The following is a 25,144-nucleotide window of genomic DNA, read 5'->3' as shown; positions in this document are numbered from 1 at the left end:
AGAGAGAGAGAGAATAAAAACATCAACAACTATAGCAACAAACATCAGAACAACAACAACAATAACAACAACAACTAGCACCACACCCCTGTACACTGACATTTGCAGGGTAGAACACGGAGATAGAGGCCACTTGACCTTGGTGAACAACTGCTGGCACTCAGCGTTGACAGTGTGCATGGCTGACCTGCGCCGTGAACTCATCGCCTATATAGCCTCCGCCACGCCCATCTCACTCTGCCTGTCGTCACCTGCACTCGCTGATGAATGACATCTGTTATAAGGCCCATTCACTCTGAAGTGGCCTGTTCAGGGCTTGAAAACCTACAAAAACACCTTGTATATACCAAACACACTCATACACACACCCAAGACACCCGCCTCCACACACTCAAACCACTTAAATACCCAATAACATTCCAAAATACACTAAAAAACACAATACAACAGATGAAAATGCCTCCAAACACACAAAACTCACTAGAAACACCCAATACATACTCAAATAATTCACACAGAACCCCAAAACATCACTATGATACACATCCCCACCACTTAAAAAACGTAAAACTAAACCAGAACACATTCAAAAGACCACATAACTCCTAAAATTGCTCTCAAAACACACTCAAGGCATCCAAATATCAAACACACCTCCACACCACTTTCAAGGTACGTAAAATATATCTAAAAGATCTAACACACACTGAAAACTCACAAAATGCTCACAAAACATACTTATAATATTCCAAACATCCTTCAACACTACTGAACACTTAAAACACATCAAATATATCTCAAAACCAACAAAATGCATTATAAAGAATGTTAAGATTAATAGGGACACTTACCTAAATATTACAGCTTGACTCATCCTATTTCACCTCTATTTCTCCTTCCTTCTTCGTCCTCCTCATTTTTTTCTCATTCTTCTTCCTTCTATTGCTTCGATCTACACGTTTGATCCTAGAAACACATTAAAACACTAGATATTAGACAAAATATTGAGGAAGTGGAGGGAGAGTTAAGTACTGTGGCTTGGTACCTCCTCTTCCTTCTCCCTTTCTCCTTCTTTCACTTTTATCTTCCTTTATTTCTCCTTTTTCATTCTTCTACTATCAACATCTATACACCTGAATATAGAAACACGCGAAAACACGTAGAAATCACTAGATATTAGTAAAAATATTGACGGCCTTGAGGATTGGAAGAGAGGCGCCAGCCTGGGATTATGATGAGTCACCACCTGGGCTGTGATCATAAGAGAGAACGGGAACAGCGGTGACTCGGCTAAATTTGGTAAATTAATAATAAAAAATAACTTATAGAAAAAACGAAGCCACAGCCTAATGGCTGTTATTTTATGACGTGATAAATACTTAAACTAATATTCAAAACTTCAAGACAACTCCAGCCTAACTAGTTTTTTTTTTCAAATGTCTAAATTGAATACGTTAAACTTAAAGGTATAAAAACATTTTCACCTATGATTCTGCTAAAACGTCCTGTAAAGTCAAACCGTTTTCACTTGGTGAGTATTTTAACACATTTCACAGCATCTGATCTATCTTCTAAGGTATTCTACACAAAACTAGATTGAGAAGCAGAGACGTGAGCAAAATAGAATAGAGAAAAATAAGAGTTACTTTTAACAGCACCAAACATCATTTTGAAGTCCACATATTTCACTCAATAGATTGATTTTACATTTAAAAGGCATAGGCGATTCTTTGATACCATAAAGACCCCGTTATAGCTTCAAATAAAAAAGCTCCAAATGGGAGATGAAATTTTTTTTACCGTTAAGAAGACTCATATATACAGTATAAAAGACCATTAAACACTACACATTAGCTAAGCAAAGGTGCGGAACACACTTCAAACACAACAAAGTATTTATAGAAACCATAAAAAGCATACCATGGAAGGGTAATAGTAGTTAGGAAATATATGAAAAAAAAGGCTTTGTCTCCACAGGCTGCCTGGGGGAGTGCGATGGGTGGAGGACCACAGGAGGATGAAACATCCGAGATGTTTTGACCACGGAATATGAAATGTTCAAGTAGTGGCTGCATTCTAACATATATAATTGGCTTACAGTAAGTGAAGGAAGCAAATATCAGCTGTTAATACTGAAGTCTTGCTTCTATATAATGGTCCTTATACCTATCACCTTTTCAATATTTACGTATTACTTTCACTCTCATATGTAGAGGAAACCTAAAAATAAGTGTATGGTCTTATAAATACCTTTAATAGACAAAGATAAGGCAGTGTAGAGGTTTGTGGTAATGGCTTGCACTGCTTGTCTTGCTGCTTGGTGCCTGGTGCTGCTGAAAACAGTTGGTAATTAGCAACAGTGTGTGTAATTCACCACCACGGTTGTCTGCTGGTCACCCAGCCAGTCTTCCCCATTACGGAGCGAGCTCAGAGCTCATAGACCGATCTTCTGGTAGGACTGAGACCACAACACACTCTACACACTGGGAAAGCGAGGCCACAACCCCTCGAGTTACATCCCGTACCTATTTACTGCTAGGTGAACAGGGGCCACACATTAAGAGGCTTGCCCATTTGCCTCGCCGCTTCCTGGGACTCGAACCTGGGCCTTCTCGATTGTGAGTCGAGCATGCTAACCACTACACTACGCGTGTGTGTGTGTGTGTGTGTGTGTGTGTGTGTGTGTGTGTGTTTGGGTGTATATAGGCATATTCTGGATGTGTTTCGGAGTACTTTGAATGTGTTTATGAGTGTATATAAGAGTGTCTTTCGTGTTTTTATGGCTGGATGCGGGTGTGTATGGGTCAACAGAGTTCACCACCTTCACCATCTCTATTACCACAAACACCACCACTAGATCACTACTGCCACTTCAACCCGCAGCAGAAGGTCTATCTATGAAGGCAGTATGTGTGTATATTAGAAATATTTATGATAACCATCAATAACTAAATCTAGTATTTGAGTTACTAAATATACACTTGTACAAATACCACATATCAATTTACTCGTTATTTTGACATCTTTATATTAGTTTTTGTGTCCTGCTATGGTTATTTGTCAAAGCAGTAAACATTTAAAACGTATTGTATTTACTTGGGCAGCAAGTGTTAGTTACAGGACAAGAAACAAGATGCTTAAAAGGCATACTATGATATCTTTCATTCTCTATTTCAATCGCTTCTTGATATACGAGTGTTTGTGAAAATCAACCAGAGAGAAATGATACTAAGTAGAGGAATATATACATTTTTCTCTCTATATACACATCTATCTTCTTATTTATAGTCGAATTTATTTACTTATCTATCTGTCTTTATCCATCTATCTATCTCTTTATTTATTTAGCTGTCCATTTTACCTATCTATCAACCTATTAAATTACCTGCTTATCTATCTATCTTTACACAAGCATGTAAATGCCACCATCATCACCATCACCAGTATCTACACCTGCCCACCTTCGCCATCATGAACGGAAATGTCTGTGATAGGCAAGGGATACAATGGCTTCATCTATTGCTTCGCCAATTAACCTCCGCCTACTGTGTCGTTACTGTCATGTCGCCTTGAGGGACCCTGACGGCACGCCCTTCCCGACCTACACGCCTCCGGACCCACCTAGTACGGATGTCTGCGTGGGGTGAGATATACATTGTGTTGCCTCTCTCGTCTTCAGTGAGTTTTCTACACACTTGTCTGGTCGCTACATGTGCACACTCGTGCAGGGCAAGCAAACCACACACCTATATGCTTCTTTAGCATTTTTGTACCGCGTCGTGCTGGTCCCTCGGTGCTTTTTCGTGCCCAGGACCGGCGCCATCAGTCAGTCAATCAATCTTTTAGCAAGGCAATCAATCTATCAGTCAGTTAGCCAGCCAGTCAGTAAATCAATATTCATGATGCACATCAAACAAACACACCACCACCACAACACACTGACAACATACTGCCACCACCACAAGTACAGAATACACTAACACCACCACCACCAACACTTTCCAATTCACAGACAATATTCATATATAGTTTTACACCCCAACGCTCCAGCAGCCGCCACTCCACTGCTTGTCAGGTCCCGTGGGGTGGCCAGCTTGGGTGACCCTGGGTGCCAGACTAACCTTCCTTCAAAACGTGTTTGTGCCCATGGTGGATGGAGGAACTGATAATGGTAATTATGGTGGTGGAGGAGAGGATACAGGTGAGTAAGCGAGCGAGTGAGTTAGGAAGAGAAGGACAGGAAAGAATAGAAAGAAGAGGAAAACTAAAATGTGTTGTTGCGGCAGTGCAGGGAGGGGGGGGTAGTTACTTGTGGAGTGAGGTGGTATTTTGAGGGAGACAAGGAATGGGGACCAGAAATGATGGCCATGCAGGTGGATAAAGCAGCGGTGATTGGCTCAGAAGCGAGCCAATGGCAGTATTGCAAGGGTGGGGCGGCTGTATTTAAGCCGGCCATCTCTGTTCCTGCAAGCTGTCTTGCCCGCTGTCTTGCCCGCTCTGCTCTAGGGCCTAGTTGCTTGCTGGTGCATGGCCGGTCCCTGCTCTCGGCATCTACCAAATCTTCCTGCGTGAGGCCAGTCTGTCCCGCCAGCAGCTGTCTCTGCCCCCCCTCCCATTCTCCATCTCTGCACTTGCCTTGTGTAATACCCTGCATTGCCTGTTTGTACTGTGTTGTTACCCAAGTAAACGTAAGAAGCTGTACCAAGTGTTTCCTGCCAGTCCTGCCTGTCTGAGTCAGTCTGCCTGAGTCTTGTGAGTTGTGTGCCTCACTTCCCTCGTTAGTCATGTACCCTTCGTCAACGCTATCCCTGTGCCGCCCCTGTCCTAGATGCTGTCCTGATCTGCCACTGAGTGAGTTATGGTTGTGGCATAGGAAGCTGAAGTAAGGACCTTGGGTGCCCTGCCTTGCCCAGTGGTTGCTGGGTGGGTGGTCCTGCTGTGTGTGTGGGCGGCAGTTCGTAACAGTATCTTACCAAGGCTCTCTCTCTCTCTCTCTCTCTCTCTCTCTCTCTCTCTCTCTCTCTCTCTCTCCCCACACACACACACACACACACACACATACATACATACACACATACACGGCCCGGTAGCTCAGTGGTTAGAGCGCTGGCTTCACAAGCCAGATGACCGGGGTTCGATTCCCCAGCCGGGTGGAGATATTTGGGTGTGTCTCCTTTCACGTGTAGCCCCTGTTCACCTAGCAGTGAGTAGGTACGGGATGTAAATCGAGGAGTTGTGACTTTGTTGTCCCGGTGTGTGGTGTGTGCCTGGTCTCAGACCTATCCCAAGATTGGAAATAATGAGCTCTGAGCTCGTTCCGTAGGGTAACGTCTGGCTGTCTTGTCAGAGACTGCAGCAGATCAAACAGTGAATAACACACACACACAGCTATGGGCAGCATCGTCAGCTCCATGCCCACTACCACCCACACCCACACCCAGGCTTTCCTAATTAGCCCATACATTAATAAAAGTTGGTTAAGAAAGGATGTCAATCTTCTGCCAATTAATAATTGTAAAGGAGTTAAAGCATTGATTTTATTGACGCCTCTTGTTTAGAAAGTTCGTGTTTATCACTTATAGTGAATTCTAACCAATTTGATACCATGTAGTTCATCAAATCACAAAAAGCCTTATCAAGGACCTTTCTTAATATGCTTTTTACTGTCCCTATTAATCTCTTCCATATGACACTATTGTGAACTATGAGTTTCCATTCACAACTGATTGATATTAAATAATTGTTTACTCGACTCAATTTCTTTTACGTAATTGGTCAAAATGGTATTCACTTTGCCATCTGTTGTCAAAAAAAGAAAACATGCACCAATTCAACACTTCTGGTAATATCTCATGGATTACCATCATATCTAAAGCAGTGATAGATTATGAAGGTGATAAAAAAACAATGCTTATGTTAGCAAAGATTTATTGCACTATATATGAGGCTCGTGGGTGAGTGTAGCTTCCTCAGGGTGACGGTGTGAAAAGTAAGAGTGATCAGCACAAGCCACTAAAGGCATCACTATGACAATACTCCTCTGGTATTCACCATCACAAGGCTGCTTTCATTGTGCTGTGCAAATCTACCGGTGATCAGACAAAGATAACAGCATGCACAACCCTAACAGTACACACTTGTCAGGGCTCAAGACTCAGACTCACCTTCCATTTTACATTGTCATTTTAACCAACTCTTTGAATATGCTTAACAGTTCCACAACCTTCAAGAACTTCTTCACACACTTTGATCGTCCCAAAAGTGTAAAATCTGCTATTACATACAATATATTGGTACATAACTGTTTATTGACTTACAAAGGTATAAAATGAAAACATTGAAAAAACAATGAGAGGAAAACATTTTAGGGGGCAATATGAATATTGTAAACGCCTATTGGGAAAAGGAAACTTTTCTAGGTCTCACCAAGTCAATGGTTCAGTTTGTATGAGCATTAACTAAATAAATTAACACTTCTATAAATATTTCAAATCCCTAAACTCTTGAGCACACTTATGTTTCTGGTAATGGAGTCTTCAATATGAAAACTACTACTGCAGCTATCACTACTATCTATTAATTATTCTAACACTATTTCTATATTACAGTCATTCTGTTGAATTGAAGTTTCCCTGTAAGATAAGGCAAGACAAATAAAAATGCCACAATAAGTTAAGTACACAGGATGCAGTGTTTGGCTAAGCAGGAGACAGACATGTAAATATTCACTCCTGTTATTGATTTAGTTTTGTTACAGCAAAAAGTTGTAACGAAGCACCATACTGGGAGACAGGAAGCATAAGTGAAGAAGGACAGATCTCAGTCCCCCTCATCTCTTCTGCGGCGTGGCTCCCCCTCAAAGCCGTCCAGGTGCTGGTTAGTGTAGAGGTGGGGTTGGTGGTGGTGGTGTTGGTGGTGGTGGGCATGGGCTGGATGGGCATCATCCCTTGGGTGATCCTGGGTGAGAATGGCCCACACATCCTTCAGAATGGTGAGATGAGTCTTCTTAGTGCCTGGTGGTGGGGCAGGACTGGGCACAGAAGAGGTTACACCAAAAGTGCCAGTCAATTTGTCCTTGGGAGCAGCTATAACCACAGGCCTGGGTGCACTGCCTGCTGGACTGTACTCAGCAGGCTGGGAGGTTGTGCCCAGCAGAGGTGGCATGGGTACAGCAGTGCGCTGGCTGGTGGGGCGGCTCTGCTTGGAGAACTGTGCCAGGTGGGGGACATTGGCTGGCACAGGTGGTGGCGGCTCCCCACGGTAAGGCCCCACCTGTGGGCGGCCGGTGATGGAGTCTGAGGTTTGGTGTGGAGGAGTGGACAGCTGAGGGGGGCCTGGGATGGAGTCAGGTGGAAGGGGGCGGCCATCTGATGTGTAGATCGGAGAGGACGCAGCAGGCAGCAGATCCCCCATTCGGCCTGGGGGAGGGGGAGGGGCAGGGAACACAGGCTGGAGCACTGAAGGACCCACTAACTGAGGAGCAAGCACAGCATGGTCCTCAGGGAGTGGGATCAAGGACGCCACCAGCCGCCGCGGAGGGGGCTGGGGCCGCCCCAGACGACTCACACTCCCTATAGGGCCAGCCAGTCCCATGTTGGGGCGGTGCTGGGGGCGGGGCCTGGGTCGTGGCCGGGTGCGGGGCCTGTGACGGGGTGTTTTAGAAGATCTGGCAGGTTTTAGCGGCATGTTAGAGGCAGCACCACCCAGCAGCGGCAGCACAGGGGCCATGGGGATGGGCAGTGGCAGGGGCGCATGGCTCTCGCTGAAGGCTACTGTATGGTGGTAAATTGGATTGGGGGCACCACCTGCAGGAGCCTTGACTTCAACTTCCTCATCTGACTCCTCTGCACCATCAATTTTAACCTGTCTATTTGTGAACCCTAAGTTGGTTGCAGTTCTGGGTCCCTGTGGCACTTGGTGGTGGAAGCGTGGGGGGTGAGGGGGCAGTGGCCCATTGAGAGGCCTTGAGCTAGAGGGGGACACTTCGAAGGCCAGCACAGGGCCTGGCGGATGTTTCTTGACAGGTTGGAAATCAGACTCGTACACCACAGACTCAGGATCAAAGCCAAAGTTTTGTGCAAAGGTGTCAGACAGGCTGGTGGATGGTGGGGAGTGTGTGGTCCAGGGCAGTGGGGGGTCCCTTCTTGGAGGTGGTGTGTGGAAGTGTTGCTGTACCTGTAGGGAGGCCTGGCCAGGGAGAGGTGGAAGTGAGGGGGCTGTTATGACCTCAGGTTGATGATGTTCAGACCGATGGTTTGGGTGTCTTGTTGGTGTAGGAATTGCTAAGGTGGACTTTTGGGGGTGTGGGAAAGGAGTGAGGGAATGGAACACCGGTCTGGTGGGTCTATGGGAAGTACTAGTTGGGACTGATGTGTGTAGTGTGGAGGAGAGCTTTGTTGTGTAGTGCTGTGATTTAAGTGAGGTACTTGAGGAAGTGAAAGAGGTACTTGTTGAATGTGAGGATGTAGACGCATGTGATGGACGAGTGTTCCTAGTAGAGGCTTGAGTGGAGAGTGGAGGCTTATTAGGTGAATGTGTAGGGTGACTAAGTGTTGCTGTGGATGATGGGAGAGTGGAGACAGGACGATTTTGAGTGGATGATGTCAAGATAGAGACACGAGTCCTTTTTTCCTGTGGTGTACTTCTCGATGTGTCCTTCAGAGTGGGAGTGGAGGGATGGCCTTGGTATGTGGATAGGAAGGAAGACACGGTGTTGGTCTTTAGAGGAGTGGTTTCTTTATCAGAGGCAAAAGTAACAAGGGAGGGTGGAGGAGAAAATGCATAATGATTTTGGAGACGCGAGGGAAACTCCTCTTTCTTACCGAAACTGCTACTATCTAAGTTGTCAAAAGCTGAAACATTTACAAACCCAGTGGAGCTCTTTAGGTTTGGAAGTTTGGGGAACGTGAATCCTGGAGCCCCAAGAGGAACTGCCTGTGTTGACCCGAGGCTCGGGGGCAATGTTGGGGAGAGCGGACTTGCAGCAGCAGGTCCCAGATGGAATGGGAAATTATCAAAATCACCTTGATAATCTGGCAAGTTGGGGAATGCTTCCTCAGCTGAATCTGTGGTTGGGGAAGCCTTGGCACCCCCTGGCACCTCCCCAGGGATCTTGTTGGAGTCGAAATATGAGCCAAGTCCATCATAGTAGTCATAGTAGTCATAGTCTGCAAAGGTCAGGAGAGTGGGGTCTGGTGTCACCTGGTCTAGGACAAACAGTCTCATATCTGCTTGTGGTCAGTTACTTACAGTCTTCTGCTGAATATAACTACTAACTTTTGTGAGGGTTATTGTGTTTATGTATATAATGATGCAAAATTACAAGCAAAAGTGATCCTAGAAATAAAATCATTACAAAAATATATTAATAAATTATCTATTATTCTAAGGCTGCTAATATCTGGCTTCCTATAGTACAAGAAAATATGTTCAAGAAACAATGGACAGTCCTATGAAGGAAACTTACATTTCAAGACCAAATTAACTGGAAATCTGACAGGAGTGCAAGAGTTCCACGCATTGTGTGTTGGACATAGCTACTCACCAATACTGAATTATTTACTCCCACAGAGAAGTATTTTCACATCTTGCTTATTTGTGGAGCAAACATGTAGGCAGGTAAGGATGAGGAATACAAGGAAAACACACTTTCCTCACAACACACCATCAAGAACTGTAGTCTGGAAACTGACTCAAATGAGCTCAGTTGAAGACAATAGAAAGTGTGATTCAGGGCATCATGAAATATACTAAATAAATCTTCACAATTACCAATGGGTGGCAACAGTTTGGTAGAGTGAGAGGGTATTGGATTAGATATCACAGAAAACTATAAATATAAGAAATTTTAAAATGATGAAAACTATAGAAGTCTATCACGCTGGCAACTTGCTTTCCTAAAGTTCTCATTTCAAAATAAAGTCTACAAAAAAAAAAAAAAAAAAAAAAAAAAAAAAAAAATCTCCAAGATAAAAGAAAAGAAATGAATTGTACAATATTCATGTTTTTACAAATAAAAGACCTAATTTGTCATACAGTCGAAAAAATACAGGTCATCAGTCACAAACATACAACACAGTCATGCAAGTCAAGTATGTACAAAACGTCAACATGCTACACAGTTCTGGAAGTCAGGAGGAAAACAAGTCTAGTAATGAGGTTGGAGGTCAGATTCAAGTTACCAGTAAGTCATGAGTTGAGGGCAGAAGTCAGGCACTAATCATAAAGTAATTAAGTCTCATGGTGGAGGTTGCACAGTCAGGCAGAGGATCAGTCACATTGGATATCAAAATATACTGTGCTTTTAAAATCTTCATTATTTTCAGCGAGAGCCTTTCATTTTCTTGTTTGATCAATTTTCTTGAGAGTGAAACTGATCTTTTGGATTCATTGTGGTGTGAGCAATATTACCAGTGGCATTGTGTGATTGCAATTAAGCAAGCAATGAACCTTAGCACAAGCAAAACTGTAATAACCATTTCTTTGGTGTTTTGAGAAGCAACAAAACCAGATGTAGTGGTGCTGTGTGGCCATCAGGGTAACTTGGCAATGTTTAGCTAACCATGAGCTGCCTGCAGGAGGAGAAGGCAAGGAGGATGAAGAAGAGTAAGTGGAAGAGTGAAGGTGAAGATTGGAGTTGAGTTTAAATGGATAGATATTAAGAAAGGTGGAAGTGCATGTAATGCAAAAGGAAGAAAACTCAGTCACATGGTAGGCCATAAAAAAGTATGAGGGTAATGGTTGCATGAATGAGTAAATTTTGTTTAAAATCAAATCACAAAGCCATGGTGAATAATGCCCCAACACAGCAGTGCAGCACACCAGCCATTATTGTAGCAGGAACAGCAGTTAAGGGCAGAAATAAAACACAGATTGTGAAGGTTGAACAAACCCACACTGGGGACATTTCTTACCACCATTAAACACTTGGCCATCACCCAGTAAAGAGAAACACTCACATGTGAACACACAAACAGAAACACACACATACACACACAGACATTCAACATTCATTAAAAGAACAGATATGTATATCACACATTAATATGTAAACTAGATTAAAGAACAGGTAACTTTTAACTAGACTGACATATATGGAAGACAGACAGCATGAAGACAATGTTCAACACTGTTAGCGTGATACAGACCCTGCACAACAGAAGAAAACTTAGAATAATAAATGACTATACACAGATAGAGAGGATCTGGTATGTGTTAGTATGTTAAAAATTCTTTTAACAAATAATACTTGAACATGATAAGAATCAGATTCCAAACAAATATGTACTGGCATCATTAGCACAACCCAAGGCAAAGAGTGTTGGTCCATGAATCTTTTGGTCCAGTCCACGCTTCCCTACACACCTTCACATAGAACACAGGCAAGGGAGCTGTGCACATAATTTCAGTAAGTGGAAGGAGAGAAAAACAAAAGAAGACAAGATAGCAAACCTAACTGACCTACACAGACATCTTGATACACAAGTATACATCTAGTGCACTAGAACATTTATTAACATATCTTATATGAGGAAGCTCTGGATGGGTTGAGATGATTAACCTTACAGCAGTCACAGGAGATACTGAGGACCAAGGCTAGTGATTCCTCAGTACCTGGAGGCTGCAGACTTAGGTAGTGGGAGGTAAAGTTACAGTTAAGGGAGTCAGAGTGCTATATTTAGAATGGATTCCTTCTGGTGGGAAGTACATGATTCAAAAGAGGTGTGTGAGAAAACTTAAGGCACATCTGAAGAATTACCTCATGAAAATTCATAGATGGGAATGTTATGCAACATGTAGTTTCAATACTTAATCAGTTCACAGGTTACTATTAAGATTGGACTTCAAATTTCTGACTCGTGACTCTTGTTCCCAGCCTCAAAAGGAATTTCCGGTCTTTGCTACAAGTCATCAATATGAATTTAAGTAATGAAGTCAAATGTTTATTTTTAAGTGTCCTATATGAGAAATGAAATGAACAACCTAACTGACAGTCACCCAATCTGCTGATGACTAAGTATATACAAACCTATACCAATTATTTCCTATTAATTTTTCAAATTTCTATCAAATTTATCCATTTTCAAGCCCTTTAACAATTTACCAGTCATTAAAGTGAGACACAGGGCAGGTATGCTGGGAAGGAGGGCATAAGGGGCAGGGAAATGGTAAGTAAGCCCCTCAAGGATGGTGTGAGGAGTTTGGGTGGGGCAGGTTAATTAGAGGGCGTACCTGAAGTAGCAGGGCTTGGCACCACCACTGGATTTGTGTCAGAGCCTGCAGCAGCCAACTCCTCAAACTCACACCTGTCCAAGACGCGGATTTTCCAGCCCAGGTAGCGGTGAGTGAAACACTGCAACACAATGTACACATGTATAACAGCTGCACATAACTTGTGTTTGTATTCACAAGCTGTTAGATAAAAGACAATATTTCATTCCTGTATTTTGAAACAAAGGTGCAATGCTTGACTTACCTGGTAGTATACAGTGTCTGGGGTGTTAGCATCAGGGGTCCACTGAAGCACACCAGGCTGGCCCTCCTCACAGTTGAGCTGCAGTGTGCGTTGGTAGGCTCCAAAGGAGTTGAAGGCTCCTGCTGGCTGGTTCGGGTCCTCCACCCACTCACAAAGACGACCAAGACCAGTGGGTACAGGATTGCCTTCCCTGTCCTGCTCCACACCAGCAAACACTCGGATACGCTAGAAGCATAAAAATATGTTACATACGACATCCTTGCAAGACAATATTACATGTTATTTTCTATTAATCTTTCTTATTTCTATGATGACCAACACCAACATATTAACAGCTCACCTCTCGTTCAGCAGGTGTCTTGAATGCATAGCCTCCCTCGGGATCGTCAGTGATGTAGAAGGGGTGGTCACGCTCGGGTCTGTCAGGATTGTTGCCGCCTTCCACCACGAAGGTGTAGGTCTTGCCACGCACCACATGGATCTCAGGGATGAGGAGGCCGTTGATGTACCAGGCAATGCCCCAGCCCACATGCCCTGTGGTAGAGAGAGGAAAGGATTGGTGCTGCAAACTTCACTGAGAGATATAGAGGGGCATTAATATACCAAGTAGTAAAATGAAGTTCTCGAAATGAGGTAGTGAAAATGTAAAACCACGTCAAATAAAGGAGAAAATAAGAGGAAAAGAGAAAGAACAGGAGGAATGAAGAAGTGATACAAAGCAACAGACAGACAGATTGTCTGATGGACAAGTTTATTGACCAGAGTGCAAAAAAATTACAATAACAGAGCATACTAGTGCTTCATGAATATTAAATAACTTCAAACTGCTAAAATTAACTGTAGTGCAACACAAAATAAATAAAATTGTATAAAATAAAGAACGGTACAATGAACACGAGACTACTTTCATAATAGTAATATCAAGAAGTGTCATAAGAAAACAAAAAATGCTCTCTCTCTCTCTCTCTCTCTCTTTACCTGTGATGGAGTTGTAGCCACTTTCACCACCAGTGGGACCAATCTGGGCATACATGACACCATCCTCAGGCTCATTGCAGGGGATGGGTGGGATGTACCAGGCGTTGTTGGTCTCTGGAGCAGGGGGTGGCTTGCTGGGGCCACTCTGGGGCTTGGACTGGGGTGCTTCCTCTGGCACAGGGCAATTCCACTCTGGTGTCCTTCCAAAGTCCACAAACAAGTCACCTGGGAATAACCATCGTGAAGGTTTAATAAAATTAAAAGAAAAATGTGGGAAATGAATAGTTCAGGAAAAATAATAAAAAATACAAAGTGTACAAGTGATGGAAGGCCTCATCTGAGGAAATTAAAACAGGAAGGGAAAGGTGATTTTTACCAAGAGGAGAGGTAAAATTTCAAATATAATAGTTGTACTGTACATAGTTTATTCAAGCATGACAGTAGGTGAAGATCCAAGTACGTACGTACTCCTACTCCTACTAATACCTCACACATCATATATTTGTTTTTGTACTCAGATTTAATCTTATGAGTACTATTGAATACTGTCTAGTAAGAAAAAAAACACTATGGTTTCATGTGATACTTGATGTTGGCAATGAGTGGTGAAGTGAGATTAACAAGGGTGTGTCCTATGGGAAACCAGGTGATGGTGAATCCCTAAATAAGTAAGGTCATGTGATGTGCTGCCATTGCCTCTTCTACTACTGCCATTGACGTGTTAGCACCCATGGACATTGACGCCTTTAAAACAGTGTGGGTGACAAGAGGGAAGGGGTGAGTGTAGTCAGCCAAATAGATGTGGCAATTTTTTCTATTTGCTAATATCTGAGACATTTTGAGGCCATGTGTGGTGTATGTTAAGGTGTATTATACTCTACTTGTGCTAGAAATTTAACAATGTTTCTTAATCTATTTTTGTCTGGCTGTGTTAACACTATTGGTACTGTATAACTGTTAACTCTCTATTATACTGGTAAATCATAGAATATTAATGGACAACTTACCATGAAAAAACAGCAGCAACTCCATGCAGTAGTAGTAAAACACACACACACACACACACACACACACACACACACACACACACACACTTAATAATGATAATAATGTTTCTGCAATAAGTACTATTAGGTACTGTACCTTTTTTTTTTTTTATGTAGGGAAACAAAAGTAAAAAAGGCCCACTTGAGTGCTGGCTCTCTAAAAAGTGCAAAAAGTGCCAAAACCATCAGCCAGAATTAGGGGAACAAATGCCTGGATACCTCCCTCTTAAAAGAAGACAAGTTGTAGGAATTCGGAAATACAGATGCAGGGAGGGAGTTCCAGAGTTTACCAGTGAAAGGGATGAATGATTGAGAGTACTGGTTAACTCTTGCATTAGAGAGTTGGACAGAATAGGGATGAGAGGAAGAAGAAAGCCTTGTGCAGCGAGGCTGCAGGAGAAAGGGAGGCATGCAGTTAGCAAGATCAGTAGAACAGTTACCATGAAAATAGCGATAAAAGATAGAAAGGGATGCAACATTTCGGCGGTGAGAAAGAGACTGAAGACAGTTAGTCAGAGGAGGGAGTTGATGAGACGAAGAGCTTTCGATTCCACCCTATCAAGCAAAGCTGTGTGACTGGAACCCCCAAACATGCGAAGAGTACTCCATACAGGGACGGATAAGGCCCTTATACAGAGTAAGCAGTTGGAGGGGCGAGAAAACTGTCGGAGACGCCTCAGAACACCTAACTTCATAGAAGCTGTTTTAGCAAGAGATGAGATGTGAAGTTTCCAGTTAAGATTATGAGCAAAGGACAGACCGAGGATATTCATTGTGGAAGAGGAGACAGTTGAGTGTCATTGAAGAAGAGGGATAGTTGTCTGGAAGGTTGTGTCGAGTTGATAGATGGAGGAATTGAGTTTTGAGGCATTGAAAACTACTAGATTTTCTCTGCCCCAATCGGAAATCTTAGAAAGATCGGAAGTCAGGCGTTCCGTGGCGTCCCTGCGTGATCTGTTGATTTCCTGAAGGGTTGGACGTCTCTGAAAGAACGTGGAAAGATGTAGGGTGGTATCATCAGCGTAGGAGTGGATAGGGCAAGAAGTTTGGTTAAGAAGGTCATTAATGAATAATAGAAAGAGAGTGGGTGACAGGACAGAACCCTGAGGAACACCACTATTAGTAGGTTTAGGAGAAGAACAGTAGCCGTCTACCACAGCAGCAATAGAGCGGTCGGAAAGGAAACATGAGATAAAGTTGCAGAGAGAAGGATAGAAGCCGTAGGAGGGCAGTTTTGAAATCAAAGCTTTATGCCAGACTCTATCAAAAGCTTTTGATATGTCTAACGCAACAGCAAAAGTTTCACCGAAAGAGGATGACCAAGACTCAGTAAGGAAAGCCAGAAGATCACCAGTAGAGCGACCATGACGGAAGCCATACTGGCGATCAGACAGAAGATTGTGAAGTGATAGATGTTTGAGAATCTTCCTATTCAGGATAGATTCAAAAACTTTAGACAAGCAAGAGATTAAACATTAGGACGGTAGTTTGAGGGGTTAGAACGGTCACCCTTTTAGGAACAGGCTGAATGTAGGCGAACTTCCAGCAGGAAGGAAAGGTAGAAGTCGATAGACAAAGTTGGAAGAGTTTGGCCAGGCAAGGTGCAAGCACAGAAGCACAGTTTTTGAGAACAATAGGAGGGACCCCATCAGGTCCATAAGCCTTCCGAGGGTTTAGGCCAGCAAGGGCATGGAAAACATCATTACGAAGAATTTTGATTGTAGACATGAAATAGTCAGAGGGAGGAGGAGAAGGAGGGACAAGCCCAGAATCGTCCAAGGTGGAGTTGTGAGCAAAGGTTTGAGAAAAGAGTTCAGCTTTAGAGACAGAAGAGATGGCAGTGGTGCCATCAGGATGAAATAAAGGAGGGAAAGATGAAGAAGTGAAGTTATTTGAGATGTTTTTGGCTAGATGCCAGAAGTCACGAGGAGAGTTTGAGTTTGAAAGATTTTGACATTTTCTATTTATGAAAGAGTGTTTGGCAAGTTGAAGAACAGACTTGGCATGATTCCGGGCAGAGATATAAAGTGCATGAGATTCAGGAGATGGAAGGCTCAAGTACCTTTTGTGGGCAACCTCTCTATCATGTATAGCACGAGAACCTACTAGCCTACTACTACTACCACCGCTGAAATCCCTCATACACGGTCCCTTCCTCTTTCCTTTCTTCTTGTACAATAATTTATTAGTATCATGGAAAAATACATGACAATATGCGTTAATCCTGGAATTTCTTGTTAATACCAACGAAAAGGACACTGGGAGAGTAAAGAGATCGTCTGTGTTTGGGTCTGAGAACGTCTTGATGGTGGCTACGAACGGGCCGCATATAACCATCAACTTACTTAACTGATTTTGGGGTCATTTACATATTTACGAGGTCAATTCTGGCTTTCCTTCACTCTCCGAATCTGGAAACACAATAGGATTCAGCTAAATGCTCATCTGCAGAGAGGGAGAGAAGATGGCATTGTTTGACTGGGACCCTTTAGTTACGAGATTTACGTAAAAATATATCATTTTGAAAATCAAGAAAAACGAAGGAGTCCAGAGTGAAATGCACTACATATTCTTGTATGGCAAAAATTTTAACTAACACAAATTATAATAACTTAGTCGAGCACAACAATAAGAGCATGGGATCCATTGAAATGTGTATAATTCTCACCAACGGTGTTACAAAATCATCATAATAGCGAGAATAAAAACAAAGCTAGACTAAGTTATCAACATTTTTTTCGAACACAAAAATTTTTGCTTTCCGGCGAAATAAAGACAACATGAATATCTTGACGCATAAAGAAAATAATATTTTTATATTCGACACCACAATTACGATTAAATTGAAAAAGACTTAATTTTGTTAGATATTACTACTTGGAACATGTTTCCCATATTCTTAGCCTTAAAACAAGCACCAAAACAATCCTAGATGTACTAGTTTAAAAAAGCTATAATTTATAAAATTATATTAACGTTATATTTTCGATAAACAAAAAACACAGCTAGATTCTGTTTTAATGTGTCTTAAGACTAGTTGTACCTTACTACTAATAAATCAGTTAACAAACCAATGCTAACTCCATTGATAAAGAGAACCAAATAGTGCTTCAGCGCCGAGTACTTTTGTTTGCATCTTTGCTGCGTGGCTCCACTCCCTCTTCCTTGCCACTAACCCTCCTTTTCTACCCCTCAAACCCCTCCCCATTCACCTCCTCCTACACCCAGAGTCTCGAAAATAACTAACTAGAAACATACCAAAACACCAATATATTACGCTACATGTGTTATCGGAAGTGTCAAGAGTAGCCAGAGCAGGGTGGGCGAAGTTATGGGGACCAGGGACGGCGCCTTGGCGGCCTGGCGAGGGGATGGTGCCCAGGATACCGTGGTGTAGTGCGGTGTGGTGGTGGTGGTGGTGGTGGTTTCGTGTGTTGTTATATGCTATGATGGGGTTTTTACTGAATCGACTCTGTGTGTGTGTGTGTGTGTGTGTGTGTGTGTGTTTAGCGGTGGCTGGCTGCCTAGCAGGCGATGCGGTTTTAGGCGGGAAGCAGAAGATATTGGTGTTCACATCTACCCCCTTCACAGCCGTGTGTGTGTGTGTGTGTGTGTATCCATGCTTTTTTTTTTTTTTTTTTTTACAAGCGAATTTAATTTCTTTCCTTTGAATACCAAAGTGTGTGTGTGTGTGTGTGTGTGTGTGTGTGTGTGTGTGTGTGTGTGTGTGTGTGTGTGTAATTCACCACGGTCGTCTGCTGGTCACCCAGCCAGTCTTCCCCATTACGGAGCGAGCTCAGAGCTCATAGACCGATCTTCGGGTAGGACTGAGACCACAACACCCTCCACACACCGGGAAAGCGAGGCCACAACCCCTCGAGTTACATCCCGTACCTATTTACTGCTAGGTGAACAGGGGCCACACATTAAGAGGCTTGCCCAGTTGCCTCGCCGCGCCGGGACTCGAACCCGGCCCTCTCGATTGTGAGTCGAGCGTGTTAACCACTACACTACGTGGTGTGTGTGTGTGTGTGTGTGTGTAAGGGTGGAGACTTTTCATACACGTTCTATATAAAATCCATTGCAACTTAACTTGTCTAGAACTCAATACTTTTTAATAAGAATAAAATCCTGAACCAAAGCAAGGAAAAGCACAACAATATACTTCTATTATTTTCTCCGGTGAAAGAAAAGAAGGGAACAAGGCGTGCACACCATACCTCTGAGACGCAGGGAGTGGTAAGAAGTGTGTCCCTGAGAGTTGACAGGACCCACCGCCCAGATCACTGCCTGGGTACCATTGGTGAGGATGGGCATGTCTGTGGGATCAGCGGCGGCAAGGGGACGTTGGAAGGTCAGCATTGTGAAGTCGTTGATGAGTGCAGCGTTCAAGAGGCGGACGTTATTGCGACTACCCTGGAGAGAGAGAGCGAGACAGGAAGAGATGCATTTCAGAGAGATCTAGCACGATTGCAGTTCATATATTAGCACCATGAGAAGTAAGTATAAAAGGAATACGAACATATAGGGAGAATCAAACTGGGGCTCCTAATCTGAAACGCTTCACTCTCTCGCCATTATTATTTTCAAAGGGCACATAGATGATTACCTGGGTTCTCAAGAATGTTATTTTATTAATCTGTCACTCGGAGAAAGAAAATCTAGAAATATCCTTGTAACTTCAACTTCTGAATATAGTGGAAGTGCAAGAAAAACGTTTCTCAATATGGTAAAGAAAAAAAAGAGTAGACATCAGAGTATCAGCAACCATCACATCCTCGCTCAGCTTCAGGCCACATGTTGTACTTACCTGGATCTGAGAATCGGGACAGGACCCACGGCCTCCTTGGCACTGAGACTTGGCATCCAGGTGGTAGTCCTGCGCCTCCCCTCTGCCACTAGCTTGATCCAGCCATGCCACTACCACATCTCCGCCCACCATCACCGACCTTGAGGGACTTCCAGACGTTCCAAATGACATGTACTGCCCGTCAGCTATAAGAGGAATACCAGACGTGAGAAGAATAGGGAAAAATCAACAAGCTCGAATTACACGCCAGGAGAAAGGAAGTAGATTGAGGAAGTAGATTAAGAAGAGTGACAAGGAATTAATGAAAATCGTCTCTGAGGGAGTCAAGCCGAGGGTGTTAGGAAAGACACGTAGAAAGGGATCAACGAGGCTTTTAGATATACGCGGAAAAGAGGATAATAGCAAATGCGTCGGAAAAGAGAGAGAGAGAGAGAGAGAGAGAGAGAGAGAGAGAGAGAGAGAGAGAGAGAGAGAGAGAGAGATAAGAGAGGCTGGAGAGACGAGATACTACCAAATCGGACTAAAGAAATTGATCCTCTCATGTAGGAGGAACTATTCGGAGGACTACAGGCTGAATGCGGGGGCGGGGGCGGTGACTCGGAGGGGTGAAAGAACGAGTGGGAAAGACGAGGGAAAGGGAACTGATGGGTGGAGGGATGGAGGGGAGACAAGGAGGGGTGGAGGGACTGGGAAGGAAGAAGGGAGGGAGTAAGTAGAAGGAGGGTAGGAGAGGGGAGGGAAGAGAAGGGAATTAGGAGTCTAGAGGAGGAAACGGGAGGAAGCAATGATGAGAGGGGAACACGCTCTCTCTCTCTCTCTCTCTCTCAAACAACAAACAAAAGTGAAAATAACACATGTGCAAAAGCGAAAATGTAGATATCGTAGGTCTTTTCAATATCCTGACGTGTGTGTGTGTGTGTGTGTGTGTGTGTGTGTGTTAGAAGACGACGCACTTGGTGATATTAATCTTCTCTGATTTCGCGAACGTACGTAATACATAGAGATGAGAAATACGGATAAACACAGCACACATACGAGAAACTGTGACGGAGGCGGCGTGGTGATCTCTTACAGATGACCTGGTAGGCATCTCTTGCCAAATCAGACTCTCCAGAAACCATACACACCATCAAAGACAAAAAGTATATATCACCAAGAAAACAAGCTTACGCAATATAAACGGGATAGGCCTAACAGAACCAGAGAGAAAATAAAGAAAAACATCATTATCCTTTTCTTCCTCATTTGTGACACGAGTAAGTGAAAACTTTCTCCTAACTCTTCCATTCTAGTGACAAATTAAATCTGCCTTTTCCGAACGCGTCAAGGAGAGAGAGAGAGAGAGAGAGAGAGAGAGAGAGAGAGAGAGAGAGAGAGAGAGAGAGAGAGAGAGAGAGAGAGAGTCAGTGAGTTAGAGACAAGTTAGAACGTGGTATCAAGTAAATGGGGTGTCCTGATTTCTCTCCCTCATACCCCCATCTCTCTCTCTCTCTCTCTCTCCTTCTCTCTCTCTGCGCCCTTTCGATCTCTTGCCTATATTGACCCCAAGCCTTAAGCAGCTCTCCTCCGGCCCCATAATTTGCCAAAAGGTTTTGTGGTCTTAAAAAAGTTCTAAACACGACGTTCAGTTCCGTGGGGAAAGGGAAAGGGAGTGGGGAGGAGACAGGAAAGAAGGGAGAGACATGACAGTTATTTAGATTCTGAGGAAGATACGTTAATGCCTAACAAATTATTATTATTATTATTATTAATTGTTATTACTATTATTATTGTCATTATCAGCATTATCGGTTCTTGCAGTGTCAGTTCTCCTTACCCTTATTAAAATTTCTCTTTTCCAGTAATCCTTTTCACTCTCACTTCTACATTCACACACACACACACACACACACAGACACACATTCTCTTCATCCACTGCACACTAATTTTTTCCCCTTAAATTGCACGGTCTCGGTTTCTCTCCCCTGTTTTCCTTTCCGATTTCTGCTCTTCCTTTTCTTCTGACCTACGCTGCTTCTCTGATGCACACCCGGAATTATTCTCCTGAGCACACGATACACCCTGCAAGGCATCACATTTCAAGCTGGTCTATCTTTCTTTAAAAGTTTGCAACGTTAACAAATCTTTAGTAGGCTAATTGCTTTTTTTTTTTCTTCTTACTTAACTTTTTTTTTCACTCTACAAAATTTTACAATGAGTTTTCTCTAAAGATTTCGGAATGTTTACTGGGTTTTTGTTTCCAGTAATATTTACACATCAAAAATCTTTTCTTGCATTGATATCTTTTCTTATCAGTTTTTATCCACTCTTATCTTAGCAGACAAAGAAGTCAGGAGAAACAGTTACCGTAGAATTCCCTGAGAGAGAGAGAGAGAGAGAGAGAGAGAGAGAGAGAGAGAGAGAGAGAGAGAGAGAGAGAGAGAGAGAGAGAGAGAGAGAGAGAGAGAGAGAGAGAGAGAGAGAGAGAGAGAGAGAGAGAGCCCATCCTTCACATCTAAATGGAAACATAAGACCTGCCACCAATCGATCTATTTTGATCTGCTGACGAAGAGAAAAAAAAGTGTTGATCTTCTCCCGGACTAAGTCACGTCTCCCTTCGTCATACATTCCCTGTCCCCATCCAAACGCTGACGTGGCGGGTGGCACTGCCTCTCCTGTCTACGCCTGCGTCGCGTTCGTCTCACTGGAGTCGACGTGTCCGTGTAAGTGTCTGCCTGTCTGTCTGTCTGTTATACGCGTTTTTCTTACCTGTATTCGAATCATCTTGACGCTTGTATTAAAGTTATGACAAATATAATAAAGTAGATATCCTAGATGTAATTACAAGATAAACAAATGAATAATAAGAGTGACAAGATAGAAAAAATGTTTCGCACACTCACACACACCCATCCATCTACCCATCCACTCAATCTCACACACACACACACACACACACACACACACACACACACACACACACACACACACACAGAGATTGATAAAATTGAAGAACAAGGTGGAAACGCCAAAACTCCACTTTACAATAAATAGAAAAATGCAAACGAGAGAAAACAAAGAATAATGGGAAGGAAGAGAAGAAAACAACACGAGTAACGAATAGATAATGCAACAAACTGAACACGCCATAAATAAAAAAAAAAAAAAGAGTACAACCAAACAAAGGATCATAGACCGGGAAGAAACAACTAACTAGAAATATAGATTCAAATAAGAAAATTGAGAAAAATTATAAAAGAAATGAAGGAAAACAAGAATCTGAAGGAAACAATATTTAAAGCTACAAGGAGAAGGAAGGGAAAGTAAGAGCCAAAACTAGAAGAATAACAAGGAATCAAGAAGGAAGAGAGGGAAAATGAAGAAGACTGAGAATAGACGAGCGAGGAAAGAAGAAACATGGAAGTCGTAGGAGGAGGAAGAGGAGAAAGTTAGTAAGATATAACTATTAAACGAAACAGATACTGGATAGAAGAAAGAGAGACAGGTAAGGGGAGCTGCAGAGAAAGAAATGGAAGAGCCGACGAAGGAAGAGAGGTACAGGCTAGGGATGAATGAGAGGTAGGAGGAGGAAAGGTGCAGGGCAAACTTACCAATCCTGCCCACCAACTGCATCACGATACTCTCTCCCGCCACGGCCCAGCGAACCTCCAGCGCCAGGTCGTCCCAAAGCACCTCACAGTTCAGCTTGGTCTGGAAAGGGAGGCGAAGGAAGATGAATGCGAGAAAAGGAGGAGGAGGAGGAGGAGGAGGAGGAGGAGGAGGAGGAGGAGGAGGAGGAGAAGGAGAAGGAGAAGAAGGAAGAGAAAGAAGAGGACGACGACAGCTACAATACAAAAAAAAAATCATTGAATGCAAATATGAATGATGAAAGATGGTGGCCAGTATATCTCTCTCTCTCTCTCTCTTACACCTCCCATCAGTAACACTCACTTGTGAAATTTTACGTAACAGAATCAATTACTGTATTGGCCATCATTAGAGAGGGAGGAATGGAAGAGAGCAAAAAACGGCAGGGGTATGACAGGAGGAAAAAATTGGGGAAGGACGGGGAGGAAAGATAGTAAAGACAGAACCATATAGGATGCTTTGGGGTGCGCCTGAGGGCACACACACACACACACACACACACACACACACACACACACACACACACACACATCAAAGTAAGGCGAGGCTTTACACTGAGCACAGGGAAGAACTCGAGAGACTAAAAAGTGTCTCTCGCTTGATGGAAGAGAATAATGTTTTTTTAAAGAATTGCCATTAAGAAGATGCAAGGGAATAATTTACAAGATGAATATAGTGAAGCTGGCTATAGATTATATTATACAACCCAGAGGTGCGGTGCTTTACAGAACAGTGGTGAGAGAAACACTTACCCTTACGGCGGACACAGGCCACACAGGAGGGAGGAAAAGAAGCGGGACAGAATCACATGCAAAGTCTACTGTAATAAGTGTTTAATAATAATTTAATAATACAAGTGGAGGCCAAAGTACAGAGACACTGCAGCAATACAGAGGCTGGGAAGAGAGCGGGGCGCGGGAGAAGCGCTTGTGATATGGAAGGTGGGCTTAGACCGCATGCCAGGCTTAGACTGCTCGTCAGACTCAGACTGTGCATCGGGCTCAGACTGCACGTCCGGCTCAGGCTCAGACTTTACGTCCGGCTCAGGCTCAGGTTCAGGCTCAGAGTGCACGTCAGGCTCAGAGTGCACGTCAGGCTCAGACTGTACGTCAGGCTCAGGCTCAGACTGCAAGTCGAGCTCAGACAGCAAGTCCTCAGCGGTTCGCTGCGATCCAGACTGCAAAATGGAGGATGACTGTTTTTGGCAGAGTGCTTTGACCCAAATGGTGAGGCAATGATTTCTCTATTAACACATACTGACAAGTTTATACTCCCATACAAACCCTCAAGAAAGAAAATAATAACAATACTTTATGTTAGTGGAAGAATCAAACTGATCTAAATAGCAAGGCAAGAATGTGTCTAATTCACCAATATTTGACAACCCTTACAACTCTGGTACAGATTCGCTGGGAAAAATGTGACTTAATAATTTTGTGTTCGAAACCAGGCTGTATCTAGCACGCCCCTGGCCAGACGGCGGGGCAGCAGTGTGTCTACTGGCTCTTTACTTCCGCACACTCACTAGGCGGAACACGAGTTGGTCATTCATGTGTTAGTAGTGTTTGCTTGACTGACTAAACATTGGCACCACAAAAATTAATGGTGGCGTGTTAGTGGAGGATTTAAGCTTTAAATATATCAATTAGAAAAAAAAATAAGCTTAACAAGCTGAATATGTCTGGCTGAACAAAGCTGCGGGTCATGACGTCCACAAAGACAAAAAAACTGGAGGCAATTGAACTGGCCACGGGAATACTAGAGCCTCATTGGCAATACACCGAGGAAAGCAGTCTTGAAGGGTTAACTATCCTAATATTACCATTATTACTTAGGATGTTAAGATTATAGGTTACGGATCTTAACCATACTTAACCCTCTAAAGCTACTATTACTACTAGTAAGAGTAGATAGAGAAGTGAATAAATAAATAAATAAATAAATAAATAAATAAATAAATAAATACGTAAGCAAGAAAAGTAAGCAACAAAGAGAGAGAGAGAGAGAGAGAGAGAGAGAGAGAGAGAGAGAGAGAGAGAGAGAGAGAGAGAGAGAGATGCTTAATAGGGACAGGGGCAGAAGACACAGTGAGGGTCAGGCACTAATCCTCAGTGTGTGCACGCCAGCAAACACGACCAGTGCACGAGGTGAAGGCCATGCAGCAACGGGGATTTGTGGCTTATTTCCCGTAAATGTTGAAGGAGGACG

General features: G+C 43.2%; 2 protein-coding genes across 3 annotated transcripts in view; both read right to left on the bottom strand.

The window, feature by feature from the left end:
• Nucleotides 1–5,911: 5,911 nt before the first annotated feature.
• On the bottom strand, nucleotides 5,912–10,721 carry LOC123506996 (leucine-rich repeat extensin-like protein 5). The gene has a single exon (XM_045259490.1). It carries the CDS (start codon nucleotides 9,223–9,225, stop codon nucleotides 6,820–6,822), a length of 2,406 nt encoding a protein of 801 aa, XP_045115425.1. The 5' UTR covers nucleotides 9,226–10,721; the 3' UTR covers nucleotides 5,912–6,819.
• A 151-nt stretch (nucleotides 10,722–10,872) lies between these two features.
• Nucleotides 10,873–25,144, bottom strand: part of LOC123506997 (protein Skeletor, isoforms B/C-like) — a 79,422-nt gene continuing 65,150 nt past the window's right edge. For both annotated transcript variants that reach the window (XM_045259493.1, XM_045259492.1), the window contains exons 7-13: nucleotides 22,900–22,999; nucleotides 19,310–19,494; nucleotides 18,720–18,915; nucleotides 13,454–13,678; nucleotides 12,816–13,009; nucleotides 12,476–12,700; nucleotides 10,873–12,352 (exon numbers count right to left, since the gene is read on the bottom strand). In XM_045259493.1, coding sequence (XP_045115428.1) covers nucleotides 12,215–12,352; nucleotides 12,476–12,700; nucleotides 12,816–13,009; nucleotides 13,454–13,678; nucleotides 18,720–18,915; nucleotides 19,310–19,494; nucleotides 22,900–22,999 — 1,263 coding nt within the window. In that variant the 3' untranslated portion in view covers nucleotides 10,873–12,214. The remainder of the gene's footprint in view (nucleotides 12,353–12,475; nucleotides 12,701–12,815; nucleotides 13,010–13,453; nucleotides 13,679–18,719; nucleotides 18,916–19,309; nucleotides 19,495–22,899; nucleotides 23,000–25,144) is intronic.

This window comes from Portunus trituberculatus, chromosome 21 (genome assembly GCF_017591435.1).
Source record: "Portunus trituberculatus isolate SZX2019 chromosome 21, ASM1759143v1, whole genome shotgun sequence".
NCBI classification, from domain to species: domain Eukaryota; kingdom Metazoa; phylum Arthropoda; class Malacostraca; order Decapoda; family Portunidae; genus Portunus; species Portunus trituberculatus.
The sequence above is the reverse complement of the archived record's forward strand: the minus strand, read 5'-3'. Positions and strand labels throughout refer to the sequence as shown.